This window comes from Gavialis gangeticus, unplaced genomic scaffold (assembly GCF_001723915.1).
Source record: "Gavialis gangeticus isolate Ggan-Ray unplaced genomic scaffold, GavGan_comp1, whole genome shotgun sequence".
Taxonomy (NCBI): Eukaryota; Metazoa; Chordata; order Crocodylia; family Gavialidae; genus Gavialis; species Gavialis gangeticus.
The window spans coordinates 82,396,416-82,415,028 of NW_017729025.1; the positions used below are offsets into that span (position 1 = coordinate 82,396,416).

Consider the following 18,613-nt stretch of genomic DNA (forward strand, 5'->3'; position numbering starts at 1 on the left):
ATATGGAAGACACTGACCACACTTCAGTTTTGTTTCAGCTGTGGAATCTTAGGCATGCAACGATCCAGAGCAGACAGGGTAGAAGTAGGCTGCAAAATATGACTATGGACAACACCTTGAAAAACACCAGGTAGCCCAAGGTACACTTCTCATTCTCCTTCAAGTAACTGCCATATACAAGTCCCACTGTTCATGACTCCAAAGCACCAAACTTCAATTGGAGGTGGGATCTCAGTCTCGAGAATACTGTGACTGATTCTGTACTTTGTCAAATCCAGTGTGCAATCTGAAGGATTTTGACACTGTTTGACATTTAGTAAGCTTGTAGCGAGGCTGCTGACACAGCTGGAATTCTGTGGCTGCGTGTTCTAACAGACATAGATGCGTCCATGGTGGCTCTCTCATAACATGACTTTATACAGTCTGAGATTTGGAAAACACTGGGTTGAGACCACCTTGCCTTTTATTCTCTCCATTACAGCAACAGACAGTTTAGAAACCAACCTAAATAGTTTTCTCTTTTGAAAATAAAGGGCTAGGGTAGCTCACATCCAGCATGTGGAAAAATGCCTAAATTCAGGATGCAGGTGACTTTGGGAAGAAACAAGGAAGGTCAATCTGTTGATTCAGGTAGAACTCCGCAACTGCCAATGACAAGAACTTCGGTGAGTCCTCAGACAAACCACGCTGCATGGAAAACCACGTAGACAGCAAACAGGGGAGGTTGGGTACTAAAAATATCCTGACTGACTGGTAAGTGTGGCAGGAAGCATGATGGTAATGGTGCTGGTTCAAACAGGTACCCCATGGGAGGTAAGCAGTTTACAGTCCCAGAGCATGATTAAACCTTTTATAATTGAGAGCCCATTAGAAAGTTTGAAACTAACTTTCAAAAGTTTTGAAAGTAGGAAAAAGGGGTTTTCTATATGCTTGAACTCAGACAATAAAAAGTTTCATCTTGAACCAGAGGCAGATGAGAGAAACTGAGGTGCAGTCAGTATATTTTATCATTTATCTCCTGAGTATCAGGCAGTAGGAATCTTGACACCTGTTTCCTACAGAGGTGAGCCTCTGAGCTCAGGCACATGAAAGTCCATACACGCTAACAGTAAAGTACATATGGACCAGGGGTGGTCAATTATTTGGGCTGGAAGGCCACTAAGGGAGGTATGGAGAGCTGTTGCAGGCTAGGTCAGAACTCCAACGAACCCCACAGCTCACTGAAACTCCTAAATACCCACCCTCAGCCCCATCCCATACACCCAGCCAAGCATGCCCTGCCTGTAAGGGTCCCATTTGGTTTCCATTTTAGACCACGCCTGTCTGCTCTGTCCAGCACCCCCGGGCAGTGAGTGCAGGGCAGATGGGCTAGGGTGCCCAGGCAGGAGGGCTGGGTCCTGTGGCAGCAGTGAAACTAGTGGTAGCACCTGGAAAGAGCCACTGCCAGGGCTGCTGGGAAGTGGAGTCCCCAGCCCTGCTGCATGCCTGGGTGCAGTGGGACAGGCTGCACATGCCATGGCCTGGGCTGCTCCCCATGCCTGGACTGGGCAGGGCCAAGGGACCCAACGCAAGCCAGATAAAATCCCTTGATGGGCCAGATTTTGTCCACCTCTGATATGAACAATTATTAGAAGGGGGATCAACAGCTTTCAAAGGTGAAAAATGACACAGGGAAGGGAAGGAGAATTTTTCCTCAGAACTTATGAAGAGATTATAAATTCTTTAGCCATGAGTCCTGCCAGGACATCCTGCAGAACTGTCTGTAGTTTCAGTCAGACTTTTTCCTGGAAGTATTCTTCATAAACAAACACAGCACAAGAGGAATTTAAATACTTTTATAGGAATTCTTGTTTAGACTGGCGAAACTTTATATCAAAGGGACTTCCAGCTGAAATGATTATTTTTCTTTAGTTGTTCTGTTCATTAATAAAATATAATTTGGTAAGCATTCTTGGTTAAAACTTCTTACAGGAACAAGTGCTAGAATACTAGTGGGGAAGAGATCATAATTACTTAAAAATCTAGTTTTTAAAAATGGACCCAATCAAAGATTTCGGCAGTGCACAGTCATTTCACTTGCTTTAAATGTTTAAAGTTCCCTTTAAGCCCTACTTCACTGTGGTTCTGATTTGCATACATCTATCCCTTTCCAAATAGTGCTTATTAGAGGGGCCTACCTAATAAAATGTCTACATGGCACACAACCTCTTTTAACTTTTTGCCTCAATGGCATCAGTGCTTGATTTGATTTTCAGACTTCCAGGGTTCACACGTGGATTCTAATCTACCTTCAGAACTACGATTCTACTCTGAGAAGGCCAACCCAGGTTGTTCTTTTTTCTGACTCTTTTTTTCCTCTCTTGATAACGGTGGAACAACCATAATCTATGAATCTTACCACTGTGAAAAAACAGTGACCTTGTTCTTAATGACTGTTAGAATTCATTCAGAAGGTACATTTTAGGAATGTATCACATCATCTCAGACCACATACCACATGTTATAGCAACATCTTATCAAGTTACATTGTGTCTCATCCAAGAGAATTTTAGTAACCATATATATAGTAGGGCTGCGCGAAGCTTTGGTAGCCGATTCGATTTGGAGCAGATTCGGCCCAATTTGGCAGCTGAATCTCCAAATCTGAATCAAATCGGGAGACCCATTAAAAGGTCTGAATTGAACAGGAAGCCTCCGAATCAATTCGAAAAAGATTCGGTGCCGATTCAGAGATTTGGCCATAGACTAAATGGGCAGCAGTCCTCACCACGCTGGACACAGCTGCTTCCAGTTGATAAGTCTGTTGTGATGGATGGAGGGGGGAGGGAAGGAGTGTGGGGGGAGGCAATCAATGCCCCCACAGCAAGGAAGGATTGGGGCAGGGATGTGGGCTAGGGCAAGCACTATCCAAGGAGGGGGTGGGGCAGCTCGTGTCGCTGCACACCACTGGTCTGGGAGCTGCTTGTGTGGCAGCTTGTCCAGCAGCTCTCGCCGCTGCTCCCACCACCAGTCTGGGAGGGCACAGGCGTGTGCCCCAGGATCTGCGCAGGGGCACGTGGGGCTGTGGCTGTGCCAGATGCAAGGCAGAAGGTGCTGGGAGCAGGGGCTATGTCCCCCCACTACTCGCTCAGCCAGTGCAGGGCCAGCGTGAGACTGAGCCACTGCGCTGCCTCCAGACAAGTGGTATGCAGTGGCAAGAGCTGGCCCAGACTCCCCACAACTCCTGGACAAGCAGTGGTACAGCATGCAGGGGGAAGGGCGTGTGCCTCTGGATCAGGACGGGGCAGGCACTGGCGCAGGGGCTATAGAGGGCTGCAGCAAGTTTTCAGGAGGCACATGCCCCTCCCATGCCCTGCTGTTGCTTGCCCAGCTTGGGTGAAGCCACTGCTCATCTGGGAGGTGTGGGAAGGCTGAGCCAGCTCCTGTCACTGTGTGCTGCTTTTCAGAGGCAGCACAGGGGCTCAGTCTTGCACTGGCTCCACGCTGGCTGTGCTAGCAGTGGTGGGGGACATTGCTCCCGCTCCCAATGCCTTCCGCCCAGCACAGCCCCAGCCCCGGAGGAAGCTGTGTCCATCGTTGAGGACTGCTGACCGTTTAGTCTACGGCCGAATCTCTGAAGCAGTGCCAAATCTTTGGATCCGATTCAGCTGAATCAAATCGGGACAGTGATTCAAATAACCGAATCAAATCACTGTCCCTCCAAATTGGCCGAATCGGAATCGAATACTTGCCACTTTGCACAAATCTAATATATAACCATTATTTATGCCATGCATCAATAGAGATGAAGTTGTCACGATATGGAATCCTATAAGATTATGCAGACCCCCTTCCCTTGTTATAGTATATGGCTAATTTACAGGCACTTATTTAGAAGCTTTACTTCACTAAACTGGATTGATCAATACAGCTTATTATATAAATTCAACTGCTATAGTTTAATGTCAAGGTTTTAGTAGATCCCACTACATTACACATAATAGTTTATTTCTTTAGCTGTTCTATGAAACACACAGCACTGAACAGACCATTGTTTAATTTCATGGGAAACAGGGGTTCTAGTTTCAAAAGGCTTAGCATATCCATGACATTTCAATGTAATCCTAAGTATTACTTCCTAGAACATACTATAGTCAACGTACCACCGCTTTATTACCTCTGGGACAATCTGTGGAATATAAAATATTTAAGACAATAAGAATAAGATTGTCTGGTCCACTAAAGTTGCTTTATGCTACACTTTCACAGAAGGATAAGTTTCTAAACTCCACAAGAATGGAAATCCCAGTTAATCAAACAACAAATATCTAAATGTTTTGTATGTTCAACAAACCCTTTAGATAAACTGTGTAAACTTCAAATAAAAAACAAAAACAAAAAAAAAATTATGGATCTAAAATGACGTGAACTCAACTTCAGTGGTTAATCAGAATCTTTTAAATCCTTTTCTCACATATCATATGTTAATCGTCTATTTCACATTTAAGGGTTTTTGGGAAGGTAAGTTGTCTTAGCATCTCTAAAGGGCTCAACTCAGTGCTTTTATACATAGGTTACCTGTTCTGAAAGTCAGCTACCATGTCTCGCCTCTCAGAGATCTTTGAAGAACCATCCAGCCGCATATAGGTATGTTTCCTATAAACCATGTACTCCTAACAAAGCAGACAGAAACACAAAAATATGAGTTGGTTTTGTGAAGTCACATCATTCTGACTCTGCAAACAAAAATGCTAGCAATGGAATTAAAGTATAACCAAAAGACTACGAAATATCACCATAAGATTAAGTTGATAGTGTCCATCTAATTTATATCAGTAGTACCCAAGATTAATAAAATAAGTTTAAAAAGCCAAGTTACATTCCATCATTTGTTTTTTATTTTCTATGTTTCACTCAAATTGGGCATGACAAATTAAGTTTGTTTAATGTTTGTTAATTTAAGGTTTCATTTCCAGGATCCTAGGGTTAAAATACCTGGGTCTGAGGTACTGCCTCTGTGAATATGCATTCTTTTTTTCTAAGGAAAAATGCACTACCAAAACAACTCATGAACATACTTCTGGTATGATTATTAAAACTAAGGCTTGCTTTTACAAAATCAAAGTTTAAGACCACATTCTGCACTGTCAGTTTCTCTCTTTAAATAACCCTTTACCCAAGAGAGTCCAGAGGAGAGCCACACGCATGATTAGAAGTCAAGAGAGTAGGCCTTATGAGAAGAGGCTGAGAGGCACGGGACTCTTTAGCCTGGAGAAGAGAAGGCTCAGGGGGCACTTGGTGGCTGCTTATAAGTATATAAGGGGTGTCTATCAGGAACTAGAATGTCTGTTCACCAGGGCATCTGAAGGAAAGACAAGGTCTAACGTCACAAACCGCTGTAAGACCGTTTTTGACTGGACATAAAGAAAAACTTCTTTACCATCCCAGTGTCCAAAGTCTGGAATAGACTACCCCCAGAAGTGGTGCAAGCACCTACTCTGGATACATTCAAGAAATGCTTGGATGCTCACCTCACTGAGGTCATCTGACCCCAGCTGACTTCTTGCCCTTTGGGCAGGAGGCTGGACCTAATCTCACGAGGTCCCTTCCAGCCCTAATGTCTATGAATCTATAAGTTATCCCTTATATTATTGATAAAGCCTGCCGATTTTGAATCAGTTAGAGTTCAACAGACTCTTCAGTTACTACCTATTCTTTTGTCTCTTGTTACTGAGAAAGCCAGTCACCCAGTTCTCACTAGTTTTGCCATAACCTGTTTATTAATTTCTGAAATTATTAAGCATATTGCAAGAGCCTTCCATTCAGCAATGACTTCCAATTATGTTTGTTAGTTTAATATTACATTTCTTTCCTTTAAGAGCATTCAGTTTTTCTTGCTTAACTCTTATGAAGACATCTCTGCCTTAATTCATCTCTCCAATCAATGCTTGCTTCTGCCAAACTTTGGCTAGACTGTAAAATGCAACTATCAAAAGTAAAATAAAACACTGGCATTCTTAACTCCAGAGAATGTGGTACCTGGACTTCTGCTCTAGTATTAACATATACACCAACCTGTGACCAACATACTGCTCCTTCATCCATGTGGATCTGACAGACAGCATGGCATTATTGCTAACAATAAGCTGGGCCACTTGCATTCACCTGCCAGAAAACCTCTTCCAAAGCTATGGAAATATATGCTATGGGAGGATGGGGAGTAGAATCACTACAGCACTGTCCCTTTCTCTGCCCTCACTTGTACAGACATGCCAAAGCTGTAGTGTTGTTTGACTGTACCAAGAGTCTGGAACTTCTCTGGTCATTGCCCTCAAGAAAAGTAGATTTATGGTTTTTTACTCCCTCATTTCTTTCACTTGGATCCCATAACTCTCAAGCGATAAAATATAATTTTCTCCCCGTCTTATATCAAACATTTCTATGAGATTCCAGTTGTTAAAACAGAGAGTCTCTGAATATGCTTTTAGTGGTGGTCCACTAGTCTGATGACTGAAATACACCTTGAAAGGTGGAATCTGACAATTGTATCACATCTGGCAAGAAGTTTCAGATCCCAACCAAAAACTTCTCACTTTGAAACTTGCTCATGGTAGGCAGCTAGCAGGCTCAAAATGTGAAGGCAAAGCAGTATCACTGAGAGTGGATTTGCTGCAATTATACAAGTGCTGGGATCTTTGGAAATCTCATTACGAGTCATCTTAACTACTACCTTATGTATTACCACTCCCAGATGGCAGGTTCTGTTATTACTTGAGACTCCGTGCACTCAAAGGAACATTGTCAAAAACAGATCCGTCTCTTTGCAAGAAACTATTCTGGATGATGATTTATTTATAATAGGCTGTCCATAAAGATACACAGGTGTGTCCCCAGGGATTACAGCTTTACTAATGTCTTCATGAAGCCTCTAAGGGTGGAAAATGTGAAGTGATTTAATGGTAAAGCTTGAGCTGGAAACATGAGTTTCTATATGCAAAACTTAATTTTCATTCAGCTGTTAAACTGTGGAGGTACTTGATGCTTCCCCCTCCCCTCACTTTGCCTGTAAAATGAATATAGAACAAAGTCTTAAGAATTATTTTCCCAAATCAAAAGGCTATATTTTTCCTTTTCCAAAAAGTGTATGGTTTCCTCACAATGATCTGATGTTTTACTGAGTCCGCCATTACCAGGATGGAATAAAGAATGGACAAGGAGGCAACAACAATAAATGATCACCAGCATTCATTTGTCTACATTGAATGGTGTAACATGTTTGGGGCGTGGGTGTAGACAGAAGTGACAATTTTTGCCTGATCTGGCCACAGAAAGAGGTCTACAGACATAACCAAACAAGTCCACAGCTGCAGACCACTTCAAAAATGGCCAACTGGGTGAAAGTCTGAACCCTCATTGCACGAGGGATCAGAGGAAGGCTTTTTGAAACAGCCTCTTCTATAACTCTCTTAACCAGGCACAGGGGTTGCAGGGGCCCATCTGCAGCCTGCAACTCTCCCTCAATTTTGCTAGTCACCTCAGTTCTGCTGCTGTCTACCGTTTGTATCAACCATCTCTGCAACTTTGTAGCTCGTGTCCTTGGCTCCCTTGGCTGCCCCCCCCGCCCCCAACTCTAAGTCAAAAGTCTACAGCTATCTGCAACTATAAAACGGTGCCCTCTCTCCCTTTAAGTGACAGGAGTTAGAGGTGTCTGTTACTGTACACTGGGTATTTGGAAAGCAAGTGATTTGGCCGTACAGATAGGCATCTAGTTGCTGAGTGTGTCGTTCTGAATTTTTGGTTTGAAGGATGTGAACGGTTTCCAGTTTCTTATCATTCTCTGAAATAGGATGCGACCTCAGTTTGGTGGGAGTGAAAGGAGTATTTCTGTCTGGCACAAGACTAATATTTCTTTGAGGATCATCTGACAAGTATGTTTGCTATATTGATATTTCCCCCAATTTTTCTCTGGCTATTAAGAAATTGTGAATTTTAACACGCACAGAAATGATTACAGAAGCCTTAACATTTGAGTCCACTGGTACATAAATCAAATGGTAGCAGCAAGAATGCTATACCCTAAGATTTTTCTTAGTATTACGAGAAATTTTCATGGTTTGGAAGTGTTTCACCACTTTCTGGCAATAGCACTATGACATGCAAACAAAACATGAATTGTGATGGAAACTTTTGGCTGTAGTGGTGGCCTTGAAATATCTCCAACGGACACTAATTTTCCAATCACTAAAGTCCTTTGTTGAAGAAGCACAACTGCTGTTAATGCATCATGTTTTTGAGAAGTTGTGACCCCCCTGTGCAGATGTGGCAAGAGAGAACAGTTATACTGTTAAAATGTCATCGTATTGGTCTGACTCCAAGCTCCCACCCTCAGCAAAGCAAGAGCTGATATGCTGTGAAATGGAATGGTAAAGTCTGACGGCTAAATGACCGTTCCATTTTTCCTTTTGTGTTTTCAGTCTGCTTTGCTATTGTAGGGGAGGTACAAAGTGGTACATGGAAGGGCTTAGTGGGAACACGTGCTTTTGTACAGTCAAGCTCTCCAATACAGGAGGAAGGAGAAAGAAAATACATAAATTGCCCATAAAATAAAGATGGCAAAGTTCAGCCACCGAAACAGTTCCACCTCTAGACACAGAACCTAGCAGAAGGAAGTTGAGAGCGAGACTTAGCCTTAGAATTTTCTATGAATAAAGTACCTCCAAGAAACTGAGTGAAAAGTTAGAATCCAGAATACTTGTTTAACTTAGAAGGCCCAAAATCTTGGGCCCCCGATTCACAACTGATCAGTTGACTCCAGTTTTACACCACTCTTACACTGCTTTGTAACAGTGGATTGATACAATGCTGAATGAGGCCCTATACTATTCTGGATATTGCAGTGTCCTTTTCTCTTATCAACAAGACCTTTCCCTCTTCACCTCTGTGAAATTTCCCACATCTGTCCTTATCCTGATTCCCTTGGTTAGCATCCTAACCAATGCCATCCTCTTCTTTCATCTTACTTGTTATAACCATCTGTCCATCCACTGATCTTTCCAAGAGTCTCTTACCAAATGTCAGCATGACTAAGACAGCTATCCACATTTTATTAAATTTATGTGGTCCATTGCCACAGGCTTTAGAGATTTTGACTAAATCACAATTTCGCAAACAGCACTATTCAATATTTGCATCCCTGCTTTCAAATTTCCATAAAAAATTAGCTCACCAACCTAATCTTTCATCTCCATTTAACTATATCACTTTGCAGCTTTAGTCCCTCTTTCCCATCCACTTCTCCATGCCAAGTAACAAAGCCTATAGGCTCAGGAGTGGGCAATTATTTGGGCTGGAGGACCACTTCATGTATGACTGATGAGCTGTTGAAGACCAAGGACGGAGAGGGTGGGGGGAAGGGACAGGAAGATGCTAATTGATCCTATCCAGCCTGAGGAGGGAGGGCTATACCCTGCACTGGTCTGCTGCAGCTGGGGCCAGGCCACAGACTCCTCTACCCCCCTGCATCCAAGTCGTTTCCCCCCACCTGTTCCTGTTGGTGCTGTGTAGTTCTGGCACTGCAGCCACCAGGCCCACATCAGACAGTGTGCGATCCAGTGTGCTGAGTAGCTATCCTGAGTGTCTACCACATTGAGCTGCTGCTGCCACTCTGCGCCAGGAAAGTTGGGGGCAGCTGTCCTGGGCCGAACCCCACACTGCCCAGCACAGACTCGCCTCCTACTGGCGTCGTAGTAGCAGCAGCTCATCATAGCAGGCAGGACAGCTACTCAGCACGGTGCATCACACTCCATCCTGGGAGTGCCCGGATATCAGTGGCAGTGATGCCAGGACTGCAAGCTCACTTGAAATACAGGCAGGCAGGCAGGCAGGCAGGCACACACGCACACACACACACACACACACACACACTACTATGATTCACCCATACTTAGTTTAGTGTCCTTGTTTCCCTAAATGTGTTTTTAGAAATATTCAGACATTGCAACAAACTGTAAAGCCCCGGGGAGATAATTCTAAGCACAAAGAAGCTATACATATATCAATGGTAGTGATAAACAAGGGGTTGGAAGGAAGGTTTATTTATAATCCAGGATTCTAGCTCCCCTAAAGAGAGGAATCCAGAAAAACACAATGACCACGGACTGGAATGTTGTTTTACTTCAAGACACATGGAGAGATTCAGAAAGTCTCAAATGTATTGAACAGAGGGTACCACACATGAGACAAAGTGAGCCAAATATAAGGACACCAAATGGTCCAAATAGTATGCTGTGATAACTAAGAGAAAGCCGTTCAACCTCCCTAACCAAATACAGGCTAGTATGTTTTTAAAAGTAAAACAGAAGCTGTTGATTAATCCCGTTGGACTACCTACATTAAACCTGCCTGAAAATCCTTCTGTTAATCTTGTTTAGCTGACGGGGTCAGTGTGACACCAAGGGTATTAACCTAGGAAAATGATGAAATCAACCCTGGCTTCATAGTCTGTTACTGAGGCAACAGAGAAGTCAAGCTATCACTTCTCCTCCCCCCCATTTATTCACTGGAACCTACAGGGATTTCTGCATGATAGAAAAAATTTACATGCTATGCAGATATATTTGTTGAAAACCCAAAAATGCTCAAGTGTTGTACTTGGCAAAGCAATCTAGTTCTAACAAGCAGTGAAGCTCCCTTTGCAGTAAGCTCTTGTCAGATGACACAGACACTTGAGGGGTTGAGAGGAGGACTGAGCAAATCTCAACAGTTTCCCACCTATAAATCCCAGTTGCAGCTGTGAATTTCCATCTAGTTTACAGACGGGACCCTGATTATATGCAGAAACGCATCATTCTATCTTATGTACGCACATGGTGCTATCTCCCATACCCAGAAGTTATAATGCTTTATATGCATTGTCTACAAGGTTTGAATTTATAAAACAACTAATTTAGCCCACTGAAATGTTTAATTTCTCTTGTACAGAAAGAAGACAGAGGTAGTCCTTATTATATTTTTTAGAGCGAGGAAATTAGCTGTGTTAGTCTGAAGCCAAAACAGAGGGGCAAGGCAGGGTGGCACCTTACAAACTAATCCATTCAGAGGCATATATGAGTTCATATTCCTTATGAATCATTGAAAACGAAGGCAGGGTAAACTAACATAGCTAACTACTTCACACTGCTTATTGAAAATGAAGCTACTTGTCAGTAACTAGGCTAGTTCCTTGAGATGCATTGTTCACATACGTGTTCTCACTTGTTGACATCCCATGCCTCTGAGCTTTCACTGGAGACTTTGCTTTAGCAGCATCTGCACCCTATTCCACATCCACTCTCACAGTCCTCCAAGATGAGGGTAGAGGATAATGCACACTTCCTGCTCAGTTCCCTCTTAACCAAAGAGTCCCAAACTGAATTGAGGAAAAAGGGGAAGGAGGGCAGAATGTGAATGCACATACGGACAATGCATTCCAGAGAACTCCATTAGGTAACCTTGTCTTCTCCGTTGAGTGACTGTCCATATACACATTCTCACTTGTGAGCAACTCCCAGCAGAGCCCATATATATGTGGTCCCCCTAGGCAGGACTCTGAGTGCAGGATGCTCTACCAAATGCAGTATATGCTGCTGAGGCTTCTGCCATAGTGTAATATTTAGTAAAAGTAAGCATTGAGCTCCAAGTGACTGCTTTGCAGATGTCACTTTTGGAAACATCCATCAAGGAGGCTACAGGAGTGGGTTGGCCTCTTGTCCAACCCACATAAAGGACAGTTCCATTCTGGCAATGTCATAGCACAATTTTATGCAGAGATCCATTTAGTTTGGGCTGATATCATGTTCTTTTAGATCCTTTTGCTGTAGAAATTAAAAGCAATGGAGTTTTGGAATGGCCTAATTCTCCCCACATAATATGCCAGAGCTTTTAACATTTAATGAATACAGAGCAGCCTCAGTTCTGGAGGAATAAGATTTTGGAAAGAATACATGCAAGTTAACCTGAGACCCCACCTTATGCAGAAATATGGGTGAGTCTCAGGGTCACCATATCCAGGTAAAAGGTGGTAGAGGGAAGCTCCATCATAAGATCCTAGATCTCACCTACCCATCTGGCTTGAGTAATAGCCAACAGAGAGGGCATTGGTATAGACATCTGTTAGGGGGTCTTTCTTCTGTGCATGAGAATGCTCCTTATATGGGCAGAACATTCTTGCTCTATTTGCAAGAACCATTCAGTCTCCAGGCCGAGATGAAGGGAATATAAGGTTGGGTGCAACTCACTCTCTTGTTTGGGTCAACAATACTAGTAGGAACACCCTGGTGACCTCAGCAACAGAAGGCACTGCATCAAAACTATCTCAGTCCCACAGGAAACAGAAGAAGAGTTGAGAGCCGACTCTTTCTGCAGTGTATGCAGGTGATCAGAGGCAAGGAAAGGCAGACAGACCACCTTCCATCATAAGACCAGGAAGAGAACCTGGACTGAGGCCTCTGGTAGCATAAAAGCTTTGACATGTGTTGGCAATCTACATCAAAGAGGCCCACACCTGGATAAATCTAGTCTAAAAATATGGGCTGGAGGGCAGAGCTGTTGGATCTCTCACTTATGATGGAGATAGCTTTGCTAAGAAGGTTCACCCCAGGGTTTTGAAGGCCAGGCCAGGCAAATGCACCTTCAACATATGAATCTGGTAATAGATACAACGCTGCTAGATGGACAGCTTTCCTTCCCAGTGAGCTGGATCTCATGCCATCCTGTTTGTTGATTTAAATATAGTTGTGGTGCTCTTCTTTGTTATTTGGATATGACACCCCTGTGAAGAAGTTCTGAAAGCCTTCTGTGTTGGCCTGAGCCACACTGATGTGGTGCTACATCTCCTTCAGTATCCAGATACTCTGAACCTAGTTTTATGTGGGCATCCCCTTCTGCGAAAAGAAGCATTTGTATTGACAGTAATGTACAGATGGGTATGCATTTGTAATGACAGGTATAGATCAGGGGAGAGAGAGAAAGAGAGAGAAAACCCTTTAAAATATATTTCTTGAATCTTTCTACCAGTATGTGGAGCACAACAAAATCTGAGAGACTGTGACAACCATGCTGAGGGAATGTCTCCCTGCAGCAGGGTTGCATAACCTTGAGATGATATCTGATGTACAGTATCACAAAGATGAAAAAGTCATGTTCCAAGAAAACTAACAGCCTACTTTTTCATAGGATGCTTTTTGATACATAAGATAAGCTCTTCTGTGAGCTCACCGCCCTCCTGTAGAAAGTAAATCTTTGTTGATACTGACTCTAGAATCACCCCTATTAACCAAAGCCTTTGCATACTAGGGTCAAAGATGGTATTTCTCAGACAAAAGACATTAAAGAAGCATGTAGCTGTGTGAAGATTCTCTAACAAAGGGGTGACAAACTCACTTGGGGCCCTGGACTAGATCTGGGCCACAGGGTTCCCTGAAAACCAGATCCAGTTCAGAGTATGAGGGCTGCTGCAGTGGTCACTGAAGATGTGGCAACAAGGAGTTTGATGGTGGCAGTACAAGTTCTGGGGGAATGAGTCCAGTGGTGCTGGTGGCAAGCCAGGCTCACCACTGATGTCCATACCCAGCAGGGATAAAAGGGCTCTGGATTTTGGGGCAGGCCACAATCCCCAATTTCTGGTGTGTACAGTGGTCTAGTGGGCTGGACAGAGAGGCTCTGTGGGCCATATATTTTTTCATTCCTGCTCTAACATGTTCTGTGGAGCCTCTTTTATCAGCCAATTGTCAAATCAGGGAAAAGACTATGATCCCATTTCCAGCTACCACTTGAAAGCACTCAGTTAAAAAAAAAAAATACATGGGACAGTGGAAAGTCCAAACAGGAGGGCCCTGTATGACAAACCATCCTGTCTCACTTTAGGGGACCTTATGGCATGCCAGCTAGTTACTTTGGTGCATGGATGGAATTATGGTCACCAGTGTCATCAACTTGAATTTGAGCCTGCAGATAAACCAACTGAGCTCCAGTGAGTTCAGGATGGGGCACCATTCTTCTTTCCTTTTTGGAACCAGAAATTAAGTGCTGTAAAACCCCTTTCCTTCAAGGCCAGCAGACCTTCCTCCAGAAGGAAACACTTGCAAGAATGGTTGTTGGAAAGGTATAGGTTTGTGGTAGGGATCATGTGGAATTGTATAGTGTACTGTGTCCAGGACTAAATGTTCCAATGCTTTCTGGACACAGGCCAGATAAAAGAGGGCCAGCTGGTTCTGGAAGGGAGGGGGATCTTGTTAGGGAGTCTGGAACCTTAAAACTAGTAGGATCCCCTCACGACCACCACAATGCCACAGAGCAAGCCCATGGCATCTAATGTAAGTTGGTGCCCCTCAACACTGGAGAGAGGAGGGAGCCTGCATAACTCCTGTGAAGATCCTTAGCTAAAAATGCAGTATGTTAAAAAACTAAAATCAAAGTTGTTCGGCGCAGCTTGATAGCTCACCATCCTAAATTGTAACTTGCAGAAGAGGAAGACCATAGACCCAAGAGGTCCAATCTTAGCAGCGCTTTCTCTTTAGAAACTGACTTGTACAAAGAAGCTCTCTCATTAGCTAACATTACACTTAGTGATGATGGAGCACAACAGAAATAAAAAAAAAAAAAGGTTACTGCTTTTGGAGTGACATGGTACTTTCTGTCTATTTTCTTATCAGTAGGGGCCATGACAGAGGGGTTTGCTATACGAGTACAGCAGGTTTTATGACCACATCATTAATGGGCAGTACAACCTTAGATGGCTCAGGACAAAGCAGAATATCAAGCAAGTAACACTGGGAGGGAGCAGTGCTTGTTCAGAGTCAGGTCTCTAACAGCTCAGCCAGGAGAGGGTGGAAGATGGGCTCCTAGGAAACCAGGAGGCAGAACTGAATTAGGGATATGAAAAGTTAAATGTTTAAACAAGAAGTATATTTGTATTGATAATGCATTACTGGTTAATGTTTAGCATGGAGCACAGTCTGGTGAGAAAGGGAAGGTGGGCAGTGCCTCAGGAAGGAAGGTGGCAGGGAAGTAGGGAGGAAAAGGGGGTGGAGAGGGATGAGAAGGGGAGTTGTACCCATAGGTAGTCTGCTCACTCTCTCCTAGCAAACTGGGGGCTGGGAAAGGCTCTTGCCTGCTGCTACTGTAACCCACAGCTTCATGTGAGCTGTGCTGCCTGGCAGGACTAGCCGCTGCCTTCTCCTTCCCCCTCCCACCCCATCAAAGGCTCTGGGGAGCGGCTTCCAGCAGCAGCTGTGTCCAAGCATGTCTGTGCACAGCCCCTGTGCTCCCTGAGCTGCTCCAAGCTAGGTATGCATTATCAGTTAGCCAATAAAATTAGAGGAGGGCCAGACAACACAGTACCCTGAGGAGCATAAAGTGCACTTTTGCCTTTGGCATGGGAGTGGTACAAGAGGTAGGAACAGAGCACCAGATACTGCTAAAGAGAGAAGTCACTGATCAAAGTCCAGGGGCATAAGAAACACCTACAAATGACATGTATGTGGACAATTACTTGAAAGACTAAATTAAGTTTTATCACCAACATCTTTAAGGATCAGCCTTAAAAACCCAAACTATCCACAGGGATAACTCTGTCCTTGTTTACTTGCATATCCTCATTCCAAAGCACTTACTAATAAACTACAGCTTAACAGCTGAGTCCAAGTTAATTAGCCATTTTCCACAAGCTTTGTACATCTGTGATGCTGCCAGAAAAGCATCTCTATCTATCTACATATGGAAGAAGACACTCATGGTTTTTACTGATTAATCCATTGCCCCAGTTTTCCAAATTCACAGTGCTGTATTGTTTCTTCAATTTCTTGTCACAACTATTATTGGTTGCATGAAAAAGTAAACTATGAATAGATGAGGAAAATTTGCTAACTACAATGGTTCTTCCCTTGACAGAAAGGCTTCAGGTAGATTTATCCTCCTCCTCCCATGAAGAGGACAATTAGAATTTGCAATTCTCCATTAATGATGTGACTGACCTTCGCACCCTTTCCTTATTTAATGTAAATAATCTAGCTTGCAACCTATTTGGCACTGTTAGAAACAAGAAGGGGTCTTATTAAACTACTTATATAAATGACAGCTTAAGCTCATGAAGGCAGTCCTCTATCACAGTGATTTAGTTCTCTCTCCTTATACTCTGCTTTATGCACATCCTTTCACAGTACCTGATGAAGCGAACTTGGGTTCACAAAAGATGCATCTGAATTATTTAGTCTATAAAGGTACATATCTACCATGCCTCTTGACTAATTTCAGATGAACACTGCTAACTATCTCTCTTAGTTACCAACCCTTAGCAGTACTGAACATCCAAATCAAGTAGGTACAAGTGGTCCTACTATTGCAGGTATTTGTTATTTCCACATTTTTAGCTCTACTCTTATCAACCCAAGCAACTTTCTGTCAGAGGAAAGAGAACTGTGAGCTGGTCAGAAAAAGCAGGGACTCCAAACTAAGCAGGAGGAAATAAAAATGCTAGCATTAACAAAAATTGAAAAACTTTCTAACCATTCCATCTCTTTCTTTCAACAGATTATGTTATCTATGTGATGGCCACAAATCATTGCTCACAGGAAAGAACAGATAGGACAGAAAGATCATGAGCTAAAATCCAATTTAAGTTGGTACAGATCTCATGTTTCCTTAGCAAGTGGCAAAGACTGCGCACTCCTTGCTTACTTGTCCAGTGTTTATAGCTGTCAAAATCTTCATTGGCCTAAAACTGGGCCCTTGTGGGCAAGGGCTTATTTTATCCTTGGGAGAAATGAAACCCATAGAAGGGAGGAACCTTCAGCTGCCAATTGCACTCTCAGCTACTCTGACTACTGGTCCACAGGCAGCATTGCTGATAAACAGGGAGCTGGGTTTTCCATTTCCCACAGAAAAACGGAGTAAAACACAGATTTCCCTCCTTACTGGAGGGAAACACTGAGGATTTGTTATTTTAGCAGAGAAACCCACAGATTTTGCAGCGAGCCCTCTGCAGGCTGGCAGAGTTTCAGCCCGCAGAGGACTGGGAGAAAGCTAGATGAGGGCAGTCAGGCAGGGGGCGCCATGGAGAGCAGCTCCCACAGGTCAGTGGTGGAGGGTAGGAATTGAGGCCCCTGTAGGAAGGGAGAGAGGGAGCTGGGCAGGGCTGAGGTTGGGGCCGGGGCTGCAACACGCAGCTGCAGGGCCCCACTGGGGAGTGGGACAGGCCATAGGGCCGGCTCCCTTCCATGGTGCGCGCTCCCAGGAGGCAGGGGGGGCCTGTGCCCCTCAGATCTATGTGTGGAGCAGGGTTGGGCGTGGGCTGCATTCTGCGGGCATGGGCTCCCACCCTGCTGCCCTCCTTGGGGCCTCCGCAGCCCAGTGGGCGCGACCCAGCATGGCACGGCAGAGTGCAGCCATGCAAGAAAAGCTGCTTACTGCTGCGAGCTCCATGCTGCCCTGGCAATGCATTCCCTGCATGCGTGGCAGCAGTTAGGAGCACAAGCCCGTGCTGCTGCCCTCACTGCAGCCATGCATGCAGGGGGGCACGTTGCCAGGGCAGCACGGAGCTCACAGCAGCAGCTTCTCCGTGTGGCTCCACTCTTCCCTGGTGTGCTGGGTCACTGGACTACAGAGGTCCTGGGGGCGGGCAGCAGCCCAAGCCTGCAGCCCACGCCTGCCCCCACTCCCACCCACCAATTTGGGAGACACAGGTCCCTCCTGCCCCCAAGGAGTGTGCCATGGTGGGGAGCCGGGCCCACCCTACCTAAGCCCATAGCAGACACCAGGGGAAAGGGTGGTGGTGGTGGCAGGGTGGAGGCTCTGCTCCATTGTGGCAGCTGCCACCCCGTTGTGGGGGGCAGGAGGCTGGGGACCTGGGTCCCTGGCCTCATAGGCTTGGCAGCTGTGGGCTCCCTCCGGCAGGGCTGGGGGAGCAGGGCCAGTGGGGGCCTTTAATTTTAATAATGGATTTTGGGGAGTTTACTAGAGAATTCGTAAATTTTTATCAAAGAATTTGCACTTTATCAGAGAAAAGCAGGGTCCCTGCTGATAAATTGGATGGGATGGGCTCCACCTTTCCCCTAAAGGTAAGCGTGTGTTCTCTTCTAGGTTGGTGGACCTCCTCCAGTGGGCTTTAAACTAGGCTTGTCGGGGGAAGGGGAAGATGAGGGCGGAGGAATCATCAGACTGCCAGACCAAACAACACCCACAACTACAGCCCAGCCCTAAGTGATAGGGGCCAGGGCAACGCTGGGACTAGGGGGTCAGTACACACATCCACAGGAGGCCTCAAATGCCTCTACACAAACGCTCGTAGTATGGGAAACAAGCAGGAGGAACTCACCCTCCTGCTAGCTGACACCAGCCCGGACACAGTGGGGATCACTGAAACATGGTGGGACTCAACGCATGACTGGGCGGTGAATGTCACGGGCTATAGGCTGTACAGGAGGGACAGGATAGGAAGCAGAGGTGTGGGAGTGGCACTCTATATTAAGGAGGGATACACATCCTCGTCAATTAGCAAGGAGTCAGAGGAGGGGCACTCTGAAGTGCTTTGGGTTAGAGTACAAGGCAGTTGAGGGGAAAGAGACTTGACGGTGGGGGTCTACTACAGACCTCCCAACCA

At 44.8% G+C, this 18,613-nt stretch overlaps 1 protein-coding gene across 2 annotated transcripts in view; it reads right to left on the reverse strand.

Moving 5' to 3' along the window:
* The window catches only part of INO80 (INO80 complex subunit), a 317,697-nt gene that overhangs the window by 22,997 nt on the left and 276,087 nt on the right, over positions 1-18,613 (reverse strand). For both annotated transcript variants that reach the window (XM_019519030.1, XM_019519031.1), the window contains exon 29: positions 4,558-4,652. In XM_019519030.1, coding sequence (XP_019374575.1) covers positions 4,558-4,652 — 95 coding nt within the window. The remainder of the gene's footprint in view (positions 1-4,557; positions 4,653-18,613) is intronic.